Source organism: Pygocentrus nattereri, chromosome 4 (genome assembly GCF_015220715.1).
Source record: "Pygocentrus nattereri isolate fPygNat1 chromosome 4, fPygNat1.pri, whole genome shotgun sequence".
Taxonomy (NCBI): domain Eukaryota; kingdom Metazoa; phylum Chordata; class Actinopteri; order Characiformes; family Serrasalmidae; genus Pygocentrus; species Pygocentrus nattereri.
Window position 1 is genome coordinate 19,067,279 of NC_051214.1, and position 16,292 is coordinate 19,083,570.

At 42.0% G+C, this 16,292-nt stretch overlaps 2 protein-coding genes across 2 annotated transcripts; both read right to left on the reverse strand.

Annotated features, from left to right (window-relative positions):
- Window positions 1-102: 102 nt before the first annotated feature.
- ptrhd1 (peptidyl-tRNA hydrolase domain containing 1) lies at window positions 103-3,332 on the reverse strand. The gene is made up of 2 exons (XM_017700996.2): window positions 3,086-3,332; window positions 103-602 (listed from the first exon to the last, which is right to left on the reverse strand). Exons 1-2 carry the CDS (start codon window positions 3,296-3,298, stop codon window positions 432-434), a joined length of 384 nt encoding a protein of 127 aa, XP_017556485.1. The 5' UTR covers window positions 3,299-3,332; the 3' UTR covers window positions 103-431.
- Window positions 3,333-7,750: 4,418 nt separating this feature from the next.
- slc25a27 (solute carrier family 25 member 27) lies at window positions 7,751-16,026 on the reverse strand. The gene is made up of 10 exons (XM_017700997.2): window positions 15,927-16,026; window positions 15,724-15,820; window positions 15,387-15,578; window positions 14,708-14,792; window positions 12,699-12,821; window positions 12,490-12,602; window positions 12,291-12,375; window positions 12,099-12,191; window positions 8,202-8,304; window positions 7,751-8,107 (listed from the first exon to the last, which is right to left on the reverse strand). Exons 2-10 carry the CDS (start codon window positions 15,806-15,808, stop codon window positions 8,036-8,038), a joined length of 951 nt encoding a protein of 316 aa, XP_017556486.1. The 5' UTR covers window positions 15,809-15,820; window positions 15,927-16,026; the 3' UTR covers window positions 7,751-8,035.
- Between the last annotated feature and the right edge of the window lie 266 nt (window positions 16,027-16,292).

Consider the following 16,292-nt stretch of genomic DNA (forward strand, 5'->3'; position numbering starts at 1 on the left):
TTTCACATCAAACCACTCTGCCCAAATTCGCATACCTCTCAGTAAATGAATTAGGAAGAAATCTCTTTTTAAATAATTTGAGAACAACACTGAGAGGCATCGTTAGCTTTGTCAGTGGATCACAAGCTCAGACACAGGTATGTCGTTTTATTGACCATTAACAGCTTCATCTAGTTCTCTTCACACCACTCAGTTGAACAGAAGATGAAGGTCTTTACAGTGTCCATCAGTGAGCAGTGATGATGGATGAGACTGCCATGTCCTCCATATGTGAGTCTGGCAGCAAACTCCTTTATCAGAGGAGTTCTGAAGAGATGAATGGCTACCCCATGCACCAACAGCATTCCAAGGCAATCGCTTATTGAGCTCTTTTGAGAGGCGGTGGAGTGAAGCATGAAGCAGAGCGGTAACTTCCTCTGGAGGAGGCCGCGTCATTTGAAAAGCTTGAGCTTTTTGAGAAAAGGCTGCACAGTCTCCTTAGGGTAAGGTTTCAAGGCCAGGCAAGTGGCGATGTTCTCAGGCTGTTCCATCCACAGCTTGTGGGCTATGCCATTTTCACTAAGCGTCGCTGACAAGCTGGAAAGACAAGCTTCATCTGGTGCCTAGGAATAAAAAAAATAAATACAACATTTGTTGACTTATCCAGTGTATGACTATCAAGATCAGTTAAACATTATACCAACAATCACCATACTATGCCTATTAGACATACATTTACTGGCCGCTTTATTAGAAACCAGATACATCCTTGCTTCTTTATGGGGTCGACCTACCTTACATCAGTAAAGGCATGGACACTGGACACCCAATGAGGGGCAGTCATGGCCTGGAGGTTAGGGAACCAGCCCTGTGACCACAAGGTCGCGGGTTTGATCTCCTGAGCCAACAGTATGTGACTGATGTGCCCTTGAGCAAGACACCCAACCCCCACCGGCTCCGCGGGTGCAGTGGATAGGGCTGCCCACCACTCTGGGCAAGTGTGACTACTGAACATCTGTTCTCATGCACAGTTTGTCAAGCCACTGTTTACCCCTGGCATTGCTGGTCATTTTGATTGGCCTTGCTGGGTTTTTTGACACTAGGTTTATAAAAGCTCACCACCCTTAAACCATACAGCCAAGAACAGCTTCAGAAATGGACCACCAACGAAGGGGCCAGAGCCGGGCTGCCCAGAGTTGGATTGCCAGAAAGTTAGCCTAGTTTGGGCACCTGTGGGCCAGAGGATGACTAAATTATTACATAGTTAACACATAATGATGTCATTCAGAGGGGCTTGATATGAAATTCTCTGTACTACAAAAACATACAGAGTCAGAGCTGTTCACAGTGATGGTGATCGGAACCAGACGTCTAAAGTGTTTAATGCCTCTAATACCTCTCACAGGGAATTATGGAATAGAACGTCTACAAATACCGCACCTGAGCAATCAGTTTTGGTCTAAAACTTCATTTTAAGCCCAGGCATAGCAGCAAGGTAAATGTAGGATGAAGTAAAGCAAAATAGTACCTAAAAAAACATTTTGTCATTTTTGTTACAAACATTACATAAAACCTCAGAAGATGTAAACAGTCACCAAATATTTTGGACAGTAAAAGTAAAATGGCTGAAAAGACATGAAGCATGAATTCTGTTCTGGTTTATCTGGTCACCCAGCATGGTCATACTGGTCTACGGCAGGTTTGTTGTCATCATAAAAAACTGCCATTATATTTACTATGAAAACAGACCAGTGAACCTACATGTGTGTGTTGGTTCACACACACGATAGATAGATAGATAGATAGATAGATAGATAGATAGATAGATAATGTTGATCATTTGTAAAATGATTAATTTAGAAAAAATTATTTTCTTTGGGGACTATTTTGCCTCACAACACCCCTCCACCATGAACATGAATGGCTTTTAAAAATAAACAGGCAGCATATTTGTAACCCTTAAATGTCGTAACTGTGTGAAGGAGCTTTCAGAGGCATTAAACACTTGGGACACGTGGTTCCCATCACCACCGCTGTGAACCATAATGACTTGGTAGGTTTCTCTAGAACGGAGCATTTCAAATGAAACCACTCTACATGACTTCATTTACATCTTAAATATTTTATTATGCGCCAATTTTGAAAATTTGGTGGAATTCCCCTTTAACACTGGACACAGAACATGCAAAGCAGGTGAATCACAAGAGTTTACTGATTTCAGTGTGAGTCTGTGTGTATAGTGAGTGTGAATAGTGTGAGTCTGTGAGTTTGTGTGTGTATGTGTGAGTTTGTCTGTGTATGTGTGAGTCTGAGTGAGTGTGGGTGTGTCTGTGTGTGAGTCTGAGTGAGTGTAGGTGTCTGTGAGGATGTCTGTGTGAGTGTGGGTGTGTGTGTGTGAGTCTGAGGGTGTCTGTGAGTGTGAATGAGTGTGGGTGTCTGTGAATCTGTGAGTGAACGTATGTGTGTCTGTGGGAGTCTGTGAGTGTGTGTGGAAGTCTGAGTGAGTGCAGGTGTGTGTGAGTCTGTCTGTGAGTGTGTTTGTGTGTGTATGTGAGTCTATAAGTGAGTGTATGTGTGAGTGTGTGTCTGTGTGAGTGCATGTGTGTGTGAGTCTGTCTGTGTGTGTGTATGTGAGTCTATAAGTGAGTGTAAGTGTGAATGAGTGTGTGTCTGTCAGTCTGTGAGTGTGTCTGTGTGAGTCTGCGAGTGAGTCTGTGAGTGTGTGTCTGTGAATCTGCGAGTGAGTGTGTGTCTGTCAGTCTGTGTGAGTCTGCGAGTGAGTCTGTGAGTGTGTGTCTGTGAATCTGCAAGTGAGTGTGTGTCTGTGAATGAGTGTGTGTGTGGATGTCTGTGTGAGTGAGTGTGTGTGTCTGTGAATGAGTGTGTGTGTCTGTCAGTGAGTGTGTGTGGGTGTCTGCGTGAGTCTGTCAGTGAGTGTGGGTGTCTGTGTGAGTCTGTCAGTGAGTGTGTGTGTGTCTGTGAGTGTGTGTGTCCGTATGAGTCTGTCTGTGAGTGTGTGTGGGTGTCTGCGTGAGTCTGTCAGTGAGTGTGGGTGTCTGCGTGAGTCTGTCAGTGAGTGTGGGTGTCTGCGTGAGTCTGTGTGTACCTGCAGCACCACTTTGTGCATGCTGTCCAGCTGAGCCAGATACTCCTGAGTGTCGGGGTCACTGTAGTGCAAATGAACGGCAGCGGTGGCGGCGTGACAAGCCTGAGTGATGACCGCCCCTAAAGGCCAGGATAAAGCGCTGACCAGGTCCGAGCGAACCACCACATACTGGACCAAACGCCTGGACGGGCCGCCGCCACCCGGGACCGCCATTTCAGTACAACCTGGAGGAACTGACGAGGCAGCTACAGCGGTGTTTATACTCCGGGTCAGAGGACTAAGAAGAGTATTTAACCAGAAGACTCACCACTCCGGGTTTCTCAGACGGTAGGGGGCGCCCTCGAGCGAGTCCAAAATGAACGGGTTGACATGGAGCACTTGAGCAAAATCATAGTTTATAAATGCTTAAACATTTTAATGTAAAATAATTCGATCGTTTCCTGTCACTGAACAGCTTAAAACATTTTAACACCGCTGTTATATTTTTAAGAGCTTTTAAACTCGAGTTATAAGAGGTTATTAATAAGAGGCGCCTTATTCATATTCATGACGTCAGTGAGCGCGAACAGCCAATGAGCTGCTCCGCTCGCCCGTCAATCATCACGCTCTAACATTAAAACCCGCCTCCTGCTGCCTGAAACCCGTTTGCTGCAGAAAAAAGGAAAATATCGGTGGGATTTCTTTGTTTTTAGTGAAACACATTCTTCTGCTTTCTAAGATTAAAGGAAAGTTCTGGGCGAGTGATTAGAAACTACTTTAACTCTTCGTTTTTAGCTGTTGAGCTCCATTCACTCCCATTCATTGCGGTTTTGGGACAACTCTCCGATCCAGATAAACCGTGTAACCATCGCTAGATCTGCGGTAAACCTGCCCACAGCAGCGCCGCAGTCGTCTCAATAGCGAGTTTATCTCAGTTTCTCTCAGCGAAGCCGTTAGGAGATCGAAACAGAGCCGATTTAACGGGAGTCTGGCCACATGGGTACAAACGCCAGAGGGCGCCCACGAGAGAGGGTGAATGAAGCTAAACGGCTAAAACTGAAGTTAGAATAGTTTTTCACCACTTCATCAGGACTTTCCTTTAATTTTGGAAAGCATGAGGATGTGTTTCACCGAAAAAGTAAAAGAAGTAATCCGTATGTTTCTTTTCTATAGAAGTTTTGGGCAGTTGGACTTGTTAGCTTTACTGCTACTCAGGAGCTGCTGTGACGTTTTACGAATGGAGCTCAAAAATATAAGAGCAGTCTTAAAATGTTTTATTCTGTTCTGTGTTGAGCAAATTAATATATTCTTTTCTATAAAAACGTTTAAGCGTTTACAAGCTATGATTTTGTGCAAACACTCCATATTAAGCCATTCATTTGTGCAATCTATTCTTTATGTGCTATAATTCTTAAGACGTGCAATATTATAACTATAAGCTATCCAAGGAATGTGCAATAACTAAATGCTTCCTCACTTGTCTAATGTCTGTTTAGAAAGGTTTTATAGTCATTTTTCTTTATATTTAAGATTTTTATACCGTTTTTCTTAAATCTGTACTTTATATATTTTAGCCTTATGTTTAATTGTTTTGTATGTAGAAAGTGCCGTTGGATTGCTGCTCAGTTTCATTGTACACTGCAATGACAATAAAGGCATCTTATCTTCATTTCGGACTCACTCGGGTGCGCCCTCTGGCGTTTGACAAGCCTGAAGGACATTGCAGAGTGGCACATCTCCTCATCACACGTTCTGTGGTCGAAGCAGATGGAACAGCTGATTCCACAGAGACACACGCCAAGATACCGCGCTGACTGCTGTTCTCTGTAAGAGGCGATACGTCTGCGCGTCCGCCATGTTGGAGAGGTCAAGACCCACTCGTGAACAGAGTCACTTGTATTGAGAAACGAGGAGTCTCAGGATTAAATCGGCCACAACTTCCTTATTACTGAACCGATTTTCACCAAATCTGTTTTCTTATAATCCCCAGACTCAGATTAATCCAGGCTGTGCTGCTTGCTCGGCAGCTTTCATTACTTTAATAACTGATCGTGATTATTGTTCGTCCAGACCAGCAGGAAAGTATTCAGTCAGTACCTGATGTGAGTTTAGCGCTCCGGTAAAAACACAATCAGCAAATCCATCAATGAGTGAATCACTTCTAATCTACATAAACAGAAGGACGAAGCTGAAGTGGCTTCATAGTCACCAGCAATTTTCCCGTTCCACCTTAAATGGTGCAGCAGTCAGCTTCTTGTTCGAATTTTCCCGTTCTACCTTAAATGGTGCATCAGTCAGCTTCTTGTTCGAATTTTCCCGTTCTACCTTAAATACTGCATCAGTCAGCTTCTTGTTCCAATTTTCCCGTTCCACCTTAAATTGTGCAGCGGTCACATTCTGGCGCCTGGAGCTGCAGTATTTAAGGTGGAAGTGGAAAATTTTAACAATTAAGAATCTCAAAGTACAACTGGAAAAGGGTGTGCCTCAAATACGTCATGTCCAGTAAGATCAAAGGAGCTCACTTTAAAATTGTACATAAAACACCCCGTGAATTCCATCATCTCCAAGTGTGTTGACAGTAATGGCTTCTGCGGATGAAAGTTTGACTCGCCTGCTCTTTCAGTGAGAACGAACGACGACTTTTAACCGTGGAAATGACATTCCTTTAATCTCAAAGACGTAATTTGTTATTTCAATAGCGTTACTAACACGATAAACTATTCATAACCAGAAGTTTATAACTGGAGTTTAAAAGCTCTTAAAATATAACAGCACTGTTAAAATGTATTTTGCTGTTCAGGAAATGATCGCATTCCTTTACTTTCAAAGTGTTTTTAAACATTTATAAACTAAAAAGCATTTATAAACTATGATTCTGCTCAAAAGCTCCAGATCAACCCATTCATTTTGGACTCAGTCGGGAGCGCCCTCTAGTGTCTGAGAAAACCAGAGGACACTGCAGAGCGGGAATTCGCTTCTCTCCAGGTTCTGCGTGAGGAGCGGTTGTAAAGCTCTACGGATGGTCAAGTTTCAGTAATACTGAAATTAATCTACCCTCACTGCTTTCAACAGACCCCCGGAGGCGACGAAGGTAAAAAAATTATTCGAGTGAACGTTTTGCAGTTTTCACTCTCTTATTTGTTAATTTTTTCCTTCATTCATGACCTCGATTTTCTAACTCGTTCTCTTTTTTTCTGTTAATCGCGGTCATGTGTTACTTTTAACTGAACGCAAGTTTTATTTATTTATTTTTTTTGTATACGTGCAGATACAGGCCGCTAACAGCTCCCTGAGACTGTCTGACGGCCTTTGATGTGTGAACAGAGGCCCATCAGGTCTGATTTTGATTTGGGGGGGTTATGAGGAAACTGCAGCTCCTCTTCACAGCAAACAGCAAACCGTGTTTCTGCTCCAGGGTCAAGCTGCGGTGTTAGTGACCCTCACACAGTTGCAGGAAGAAATGATCAACGTCGGCAAGAGAGTTTAATAGATCTACGGATTAGATGTTGATACACTATACTGCCAAAAACCTTCACCTCACCCATCCAAATCATTGTAAACACGTAAAATGACGAACTCGGGTTCACACCACTGTGTTCCACGCTTTGCATTGCGCTTGGTGATGTAAGGCTTGGATGCAGCTGCTCGGCCATGGAAACCCATTCCATGAAGTTCTCTACGCTGTTCTTGAGCTGATCTGAAGGCCACATGAAGTTCGGAGGTCTGTAGTGATTGACACTGCAGAAAGTTGGTGACCGCTATGCTCTGTCATTTTACATGGCTGGCCACTTCGTGGCTGAGTTGCTGTCGTTCCCAAACGCTTCCACTTTGTTATAATCCCACTGACAGTTGACTGTGGAATATTTAGTAGTGAAGAAATTTCACAACTGGACTTGTGAAACTTGCCGACACAGGTGGCGTCCGATCACGGTACCACGCTGGAATTCACTGAGCTCCTGAGAGCGACCCATTCTTTCACTAATGTCTGTAGAAGCAGTCTGCAGGCCTAGGGGCTTGGTTTTATACACCTGTGGCCATGGAAGTGATTGGAACACCTGAATTCAATGATTTGGATGGGTGAGTGAAAACTTTCGCCAATATAGTGCATCAACATTATATCCTTGCTCAAAAAAACATAGAAACCATTAAGCGTTTCTGGTGGTTCCTGTTGGTTTTGTAATGTGTTTTGTGTTTTTGATATCACAATGTAAAGGATCCTAATGGTTTAATAGGTGACCAATCACTGACTCTAAATGCATTTGATGATTTCGTAATGGGATCTGAAGGTGCTCTACAGGAAACCTATTCTCTCTTTATTGAAAAGCATTAACCCAATTCCTATTGGAAAGCAAAAACCAATGGGTTTTAATCCTAATGGTTTCTAATAGTCCTTTTTCAGCAGTGATATGAAAACTCAGAAGATGTAGGTTTCCTTGCTGCAGAAAGCAAATGAAATGCCTATATTTGCATTGGAGACCGGTGACTCTTGGTTCTTGTCACCACCATGAAATCCAAGCCTTGGACGACATGTTAAGATATGCTACCATGCCCCCAGTTTAGAGTGGAACAAATATATTTAGTATTTAATTATATATAAAATAAATATAAAAGGCAAATCTAGACTAAGGTTTGGACTCTTGTTTTTAATTAGTCTTATTCTCTATAGATACACTAAAAAAATGCCAGCAGTACTGAATGAGGTTTATTTGTTAATGATAAACAGTAACAGGCATCCAAACATGAAGTACTTCTGTGTAGGTTTTATACTCAGTAAGCCTTTAACGTAAGGCTCCGTCTCTAACTGCGCATTACTTTTACTCGAGCTTTAGCTTATAACACAACCAGGCCATGGAGGTTAATCAGTGTTTTGTTGGGCTGCCGTGAAGGCCTGAAGTCCAAGGCACTGAAGAGCAACACTGTTTGTCCCCAGTGGACCACAGTTTATTCTCAACACTCCTCTGACTGAGATCTTCAGAAGGAGCTGATGCCCACGGCTCGTCTGATTTGTTCGAAAGTTAGCCAGAACGTCATGGACCAGGGAGCCTGCAAAGCCAAGAACAAACAGTACATATATACACATTCATAAAGACAAGACGACAAAAACTTTAATGCAAGGAAATAATGTCTGGGACCGTACCATTCTCAGCCAGGTTGGTAGGAACCCTTTATAAAGTGACAAAAATCCCTCCCCCTTCACAGCCTGAACCAGGCAGTCGACAGAGGACTTGTACAGGAGACCCCTAAAAAATCAAAAGGCATTTTAATATTTATTATAGATACAAAAATGAAGTGCTTGTTGGATCACAGTGCCGTCCATAAGAATGTTTAGCTCTGTTATTTTTATATTATTCTACCCAGTGGTGGACAGTAACTAAGTTGTTAAATGTAATTAGTTAAATGTAATTAGTTTCTGTACTTAAGTATTTTTTTGTGTATCTGTACTGAAGTTTTTCTGGGCGACTTTTTACTTTCACTCCACTACATTTCAAAGTCTAATATCTGACTTTTTCCTCCACTACATTTTGAGAAATCTGTTGTTCCTTTTGGTTTCTGTGTGTATAAAAATGTAACATGTCAAAACAAAAGAAGCACAAAGCAAGAGCACCAATCAGGGCACAGCGGTCACTTTGTTTAGAGCTTGTTTTGACCTGTTGGTCATACCGACCCAGTGCAGCACACGGTTCAACGTCAGTGCAGCAGCGTAAAATTTTGGGAGAGTCTGTTCAACATAAATGATGAACTAACCTAACTTTGTGTAAATAGAGCACAATATAGAAATATGTCCACATATGCAGTCGTGACTGACGTGGCTTTTTTCTGAATTTATACAAACACCATTTCATTTTATAGTAAATTAGTCTGGGCTGGTTTATGTTTATGAACAGAGACCTACAGATCAACATAGTAAAGGAGCTCATTTGTGATCCTGAGTTTAAAGCCAGTTTTTATTAAACTCAAACTTGGAACTAAGTTGTAAATAAATCTTAAACTGAAACTTTGCTTGTTTGTAAAAAGTGATTTCAGAGCCACTCGGTTCTCCCTGATGGAAACTGTTTACCTTCAGTGTTTTGTGCTTATGATCATTTTAATTTTAATGACGTTCTATTAAAAGACTGGTTTACCAAGAGAGACACTGGAAGATTTTCACCTAAAATCAGTTCATAAAGTGAGTCTTGTTATAAAAACGATAACAGGACATCAGAGCCATAATTACTCTTTTAGTACTTTTACTTTTGATACTTAAGTACATTTGAAGGTAAATACTTTAGTACTTTTACTCAAGTGGAGGTCTAAAGGGAGGAACTTCTACTTTTACTGGAGTAATAATTTATCTCTCTAACTCAAGTACATGGTTTGTGTACTTCATCCACCACTGCATCATAACAGAACTATTTTATACATTTATCTGCAATTTTGTTTTAAACAATGACATAAATTGTTAAAACTTTGGAAAACACATATAGGAATCACATTTGTACCATTTTATACATAAATAATTAAACAACTGATCACTCAGGAAACTATATTTAAGATCATATTCATTTGTCCATGAACGGTTTTCAGTACATTTCACCCAGTATGGACTCACAGGCAGGTCTATAACTATTTGGATGTCAACAAAGTTAATGGGCCTCATTCACCAACCATTCTTAAGAAGAAATTTCTTCTTAAAACCCATTTACAGCTTTTCCAGTTCCGACAATTACCAGTGTTGTCTTATTTGGGATAATAAGAACTGAATTTGTACACACTCAGAAGCACAACGGTGAGAACAGTTCTGCGCTTTAAGAGCACGTCATGAATCTGACGTAGACTTTCTCTTGGGACCTTCCTCAAGAGCACTACTTCAGGTCCTGCTTATTCTTGGAGTGTTTACAATCAGGCATAACATCATGACCACCTCCTTGTTTCTACGCTCATCAGCTCCACTTACTCTATAGGTGAACTTTGTAGTTCTACAGTTACAGACTGTAGTCCATCTGTTTCTCTGATACTTTGTTACCCCCTTTTATCCTGTTCTTCAGTGGTCAGGACCCCCATGGACCCTCACAGAGCAGGTACTATTTGGGTGGTGGATCATTCTAAGCACTGCAGTAACACTGACTTGGTGGTGGTGTGTTAGTGTGTGTGGCGCTGGTCTGAGTGGATCAGACACAGTAGTGCTGCTGGAGTTTTTAAACACCTCAGTGTCGCTGCTGGACTGAGAATAGTCCACCAACCAAAAACATCCAGCCAACAGCGTCCTGTGGGCAGCATTCTATGACCACTGATGAAGGACTAGAGGATGACCAACAAAAACTGTGCAGCAGCCTCTGACTTTACATCTACAAGGTGGACCGACAAGATAGGAGTGTCTAATAGTGGACAGTGAGTGGACACAGTGTTTAAAAACTCCAGCAGCACTGCTGTGTCTGATCCACTCACACCAGCACCACATCAGTGTTACTGCAGTGCTGAGAACGACCCACCACCCAAATAGTACTTCAGGTCATTTTCCATATGCACCATGAGACACCGTCCACTGAGTTCTGAAGCATTTGACTGAATCTGGGCAGATAATATAGCCCTATATTTATCCTGCTGCCTTTGCCATCTACATCATCAATAAATATAAGGGACCCAGTTCCATTGACAGCCATATACGCCCTCCACCATAAAACTACCTCCATCATGCTCAATAAATGAGATGTTACATTTTGGATCATGAGCTTTTTCTTCCTTTCTCCTTACTCTTCCCATCATTCTGGTACAAGTTCATCTTTGCCTCATCTGTCCATTAAATGTCATTCAGAACTGTAGAAGCTTTTTAAGGTTATTTTGGGGCAAACTCTAATCTTCCTGGTTTTTGAGATCCTAAAAACTGGTGTGGGCTCTGTATGAATATGGTTGTAATTCACTGTTCACCTGATTTAGATGCAAATACCCTCAAATTAAAGTTAGATGTTAAAGGATTACTACACTATATCGACAAAGGTACTGGGACACCTACAAGAGCTTTTATTAACCCCATTCTAAATCCATAGGCATTAATATGGAGTTGGTCTCCCTTTGCAGCTCCAACAGCTTCCACTCTTCTGGGAAGCTTTCTACAAGATTTTGGAGAATATCTGTGGGAATTTCTGCCCATTTATTCAGAAGAACATTTGTGAGGTCCAACACTGATGTTGCACGAGAGGGTCTGACTCACAATCTGCATTCTAGTTCATCCCAAAGGTACTGGATGGGGTTTGAGGTCATTTCTTCCACACCAAACCCACCCAACCATGACTTTATGGAGCTGCTTTGTGCACTGGGACTCAGTCATACTGGAACAGAAAAGGCTTTCCCCCAAATTGTTCCCACAAAGTTGGAAGCATATAATTGTCCAAAATGTCTTCTGAAGCATTAAGATTTCCCTTCACTGAAACAAAGGGTTCTAGACCAACCCCTGAAACACAGCCCCCGTATCATTATACCCCCTTCACCAAACTTTACAGCTGGCTTCAGTCAGGCAGGTAAGGTTCTCCTGGCATTTCCCAAACCCAGACTCGTCCATGAGACTGCCAGAAGGAAACGCATGATGTCGTGCCACAAAACACACTTCCACTGCTCCAGAGTCCAGTGGCGGTGCTTTACCACCACTCCATCTGATGTTTGGCGTTGTACATTTTGATCTTAGGTTTGTGTGCAGCTGCTCATCCAGGGAAACACTTTCCAAGAAGCTTCTAATGTGCAGTTCCTTTGATTTATGTTGCTTCCAGGAGCAATTTGGACCTCTTTATTGAGTGATTCAACAGGATGTTGTCTACAGTGGTCTACCACTTTACGGCTGAGCTGTTGTTGCTCCTAGACACTTACATTTCACAATAATAGTACTTACAGTTGTTGGGCAGACATTTCGGAAACGGGCAGTGTTTGTCTAGACTGCAAGGCTATGTGCTTAATTTTATCCACCTCTTAGCAATGAGTGTGGATGAAACACCTGAATAATTGGGGTATTAATGAATTAAAATATTAATTAAATTAATATCTCAAGCGAACTCAACAAACTGACCTTCCGCTGGAATCCCGAGGCTGGTTCATTATTCTTGTTTTAACCACATCGGCTGGTGTTCCCATTGTAGCTGCTACCAGACCAGAACAAGTGCTGTGAAAATGGTTAAAAGAAGGTAAACTAGTAGTAGAAATCTGATGCTATTTTAAAAACTGAATACATTTTGCCTTCTTAAAGAAACAGAAACGTCACCTTGCCAGTCCATGACACAGACAGTTGTCTTCTAAAGAGGTATGTCTTAGTAAAAGGTGCTTCACACTATCGTATGTTGCGAGGTCTGAAAAAAGGAAAGAATGCAGTTGTTACACATCATTCACAAAACAACCAAGTAACTAAAAGCAATTCTTTGGTTGGTTTGATTAATTAGTTTGCAGTGTTTGCTCTGCATTACCTCCTAGATTGACCAGAGCTGCTCTCTGGACGTTGGGCACCCATCCAGCCCAGAGGCCACGGATACCTCCCTCTGAAACAATCTTTATGAAGGCGTGGTAAGCTCCCCGTACTCTGTTAAACCACAAGCACAGTGAAATACAAGATGTACAAAGATAAATGTGAGAGGAGATTCTGTTGTATTTCGAAAAGGTCTCATGGGTGACTTACCGCGGTGGTTTACCCTCCAGCCGCCTTCTTCCCTCCATTTGCATCTGTACCTTAACTAGATCAGTGGGACTAGCCAGGAACTGACCGAAGGCACCAGATACCATCCCACCAACTGCAGCCTTCCTGCGCCCAGTAAGGGGTACAAATGAAATAATCTAACTATATTAGGTTAAGGGGCAATTCAACCGATCTTCACTGTTTTTAACATAAATTTAATAGTTATGTAAACAAATTCACTGTGGCTTGATGTGAAAATGAAGTGTTGTAGAGAAACTTCAACTCAGATTTCTTAGCAATGGTTGTGAAAGGAACCAGGAATTGCAACATATACAGCACAGCTATTGACATTTATTTATATATTTATATTATTTATACTGACCTATTATTTATAACCAGTGAGCCTTATGGAGATAAACGTATAACACTCTCATAAAAAAAGGTACTAAACTGTCTCTGGGTCAGTTCCCCTCTTGCCACTGGGGTGGAACCCTCAAGGGTCCATCTCAGTCCCTTTAGTCAGAGAACATAACTGAACCATAATCCAGAACCATGTTCTAAGCTGTACTGACTCCACACACCCCGCCTCGCCTCCAGGCTTTTATTCTACTGTTCTGTTTTAAAACATTCAGTTATGAAAAGGTACAAATACCTTTGAGGGAACTTTTACATTGTTTGTACCTTGATGAACAAAAAATGTACCTGTGTCGTAAATGAAAAAAATGTTGTCTGCCATGAATGCACTTTAAAAAATATTTAAAGGTCTTTTTGGCCAAAATGTTATCTCAAAACTAACGTAAAACACCGTCTCATACACTATATTTCCAAAAGTATTCACTCGTCTGGCTTCACACACGCATGAAATTGAGTGAGATCCCATTCTTAATCAATAGGGTTTAATATGATGTCGGCCCACCCTTCACAGCTATAACAGCTTCAACTCTTCTGGGAAGGCTTTCCACAAGGGTTAGGAGTGTGTTTAGGGGAATTTTTGACCGTTCTTCCAGAAGCTCATTGGTGAGGTCAGACACTGATGTTGGACGAGGCCTGGCTCACAGTCTCCACTCTAATTCATCCAAAAGGTGTTCTATCAGGGGTTAAGGTCAGGACTCTGTGCAGGCCAGTCAAGTTCTTCCACACCAAACTGGCTCATCCATGTCTTTATGGACCTTGCTTTGTGCACTGGTGCACAGTCATGTTGGAACAGGAAGGGGCCGTCCCCAAACTGTTCCCATAAAGTTGGGAGAATGAAATTGTCTCCTGAAAAACAGCCCCACACCATAATCCCCCCTCCACCAAACTTTACACTTGGCACAATGCAGTCAGACCAGTACCGTTCTTCTGGCAACCGCCAAACCCAGACTCATCCATCGGATTTCCAGACAGAGAAGCGTGATTGGTCACTCCAGAGAACACGTCTCCACTGCTCTAGAGTCCAGTGGCGGTGCTTTACACCACTGCATTCCATGCTTTGCATTGCGCTTGGTGATGTAAAGCTTGGATTCAGCTGCTCGGCCATGGAAACCCATTCCATGAAGCTCTCTACGCTGATCTTGAGCTGATCTGAAGGCCACATGAAATTTGGAGGTCTGTAGTGATTGACTCTGCAGAAAGCTGCTGACCTCTGCACACTATGCGCCTCAGCATCCACTGACCCCGCTCTGTCATTTTATGTGACCGACCACTTTGTGGCTGAGTAGCTGTCGTTCCCAATCGCTTCCACTTTGTTATAATCCCACTGACAGTTGACTGTGGAATATTTAGTAGTGAGGAAATTTCACAACTGGACTTGTTGCACAGGTGGCATCCTATCACGGTACCACACTGGAATTCACTGAGCTCCTGAGAGCGACCCATTCTTTCACTAATGTTTGTAGAAGCAGTCTGCAGGCCTAGGGGCTTGGTTTAATACACCTGTGGCCATGGAAGTGATTGGAACATCTGAATTCAATGTTTTGGATGAGTGACTGAATACTTTTGGCAATATATTGTAATAGTAAACCTTCCCTTACCAAACTGAAAAGCTGCCATCTTCAGATTTTCCTAAGACAGACTCCCTGAGCTGCTCATAGGCCACCATCCTGCCCCCGGAATAAACTGATCAGAAGAAGAAGAAGAATTACTACACTGAGTTTAACTGGTTGAGTTCACAAAGCTTTAACACGATGAATGAATTGGCAGCATAACATCCCTGCTGTAACATCAATCAATCAACTTTTATTTAATCTCAGAGAACACTGAGGGTGACCCTCATTTACACGGATGCCAAGCTGATACAGAACAAGAAATTGATCGTGTATAAGAACATATCCAATAATAAAAGCAAATGTAATAAATAAAGACTGAAAGCAAGTATAAAAAAGTGAAACATTAATAATAAAAATACACAAAAATAGAATATATTTTTTATTATATATTAACGTATTTTATTATTAATGTTTCACTTTTTTCACTTACCTGGTGTCAGTCTTTGTATATATGTATTTGTTTCATTATTATATATATATGTATGTGTGTGTGTGTGTGTGTGTGTGTGTAAACAGTGGTCTTCCACAGTAGCCATTACACCAATTCCCAAAAGCCAAGTGAATCCTAATGTATTTCTAAAGGTCTTTTTTCAGCAGGGATGTTTTGTGTGTGATTAATGGCGAAGTAGAAACTTCGTTTCTTCAAATGCACTGACATGTTTACCTATATGCCTATAGACAGCAGGTGTGGCCCCTTGCCACAATTTCAGGGGTCCCTCTTCACGCACAATTCCCACAGCTGTGCTCAGCATGCCCCTGTAGACGGTTCGAGCAGGTCCAGGCTTGCCATGTTCCCGAAGACCAGCTTCACCTTGAACCTGAAGCCTCGTTTTGGTAAGATCAAGTGGGAATGTGACTGAAATAATGGAATAAGGAACAAGATGGCATAGAAATATCCACTTTTAATACATAAACATCATTCAAACTCATTTCCTTATCAATAAAAGTGCATGGCTCTCAGTGTGGTCATGTTGTTCTTGCTGTAGCTGGACATTCATTACCCAGTTCTGCAACGGTAGCAGCGAATGCAGACAGAATGAACTTTGACACGAGGGGGTACTGAGAGTTTTCTTGCACGGGGTCCATCGCAGGCACCAGCTGTCGATTGTAAAAGTCACAGAATAAAAGGTGTGTATTTTCAACATAATGCGTCATTTAGCAAATTAATTCCATCCATTTTCACAAACGACAAATTACCACTAACCTGAAGAGCATGCCGTTCCACTGTTTACACTCCTCGACTCAGGACAGCGGCTTTCAATCCCACTGTAGTTCAAAGTCCGCCTGCGTACGGTTGCGTCGTATGTAATCCGGAATCGTTTTAAACTACATTTTCCATGTGCCGTAGCGGCCACAGATACTCTCTACCTGATTGGACGGCCTGTTTCGTGACTCTCACATGTAAAACTTGCTGCCTTTTTAAAATAACATGTTGTAAGGAGAGCTTTCTATGAAAAGTACTCATTTTAGATTTACAGACATATAAAAAATATAGATTTTTTTTCCTCAACTAATGTTGGCTGGCGGGACAGCAAGAGCAAAACAACCGAAAGTAAAGTTAGCCGAATCC

Excerpts from the sequence above, each read along its gene's own strand:
- ptrhd1 (XM_017700996.2), bottom strand. The coding sequence starts at position 3,298 with ATGGCGGTCCCGGGTGGCGGCGGCCCGTCCAGGCGTTTGGTCCAGTAT. Across the intron at positions 603-3,085 it reads TGCACAAAGTGGTGCTGCAG|GCACCAGATGAAGCTTGTCT; the intron begins GTACACACAGAC and ends TTTTATTCCTAG.
- slc25a27 (XM_017700997.2), bottom strand. The coding sequence starts at position 15,808 with ATGGACCCCGTGCAAGAAAACTCTCAGTACCCCCTCGTGTCAAAGTTC. Across the intron at positions 12,603-12,698 it reads CTGGAGGGTAAACCACCGCG|AGTACGGGGAGCTTACCACG; the intron begins GTAAGTCACCCA and ends GTGGTTTAACAG. Across the intron at positions 12,192-12,290 it reads CTGTGTCATGGACTGGCAAG|CACTTGTTCTGGTCTGGTAG; the intron begins GTGACGTTTCTG and ends CCATTTTCACAG.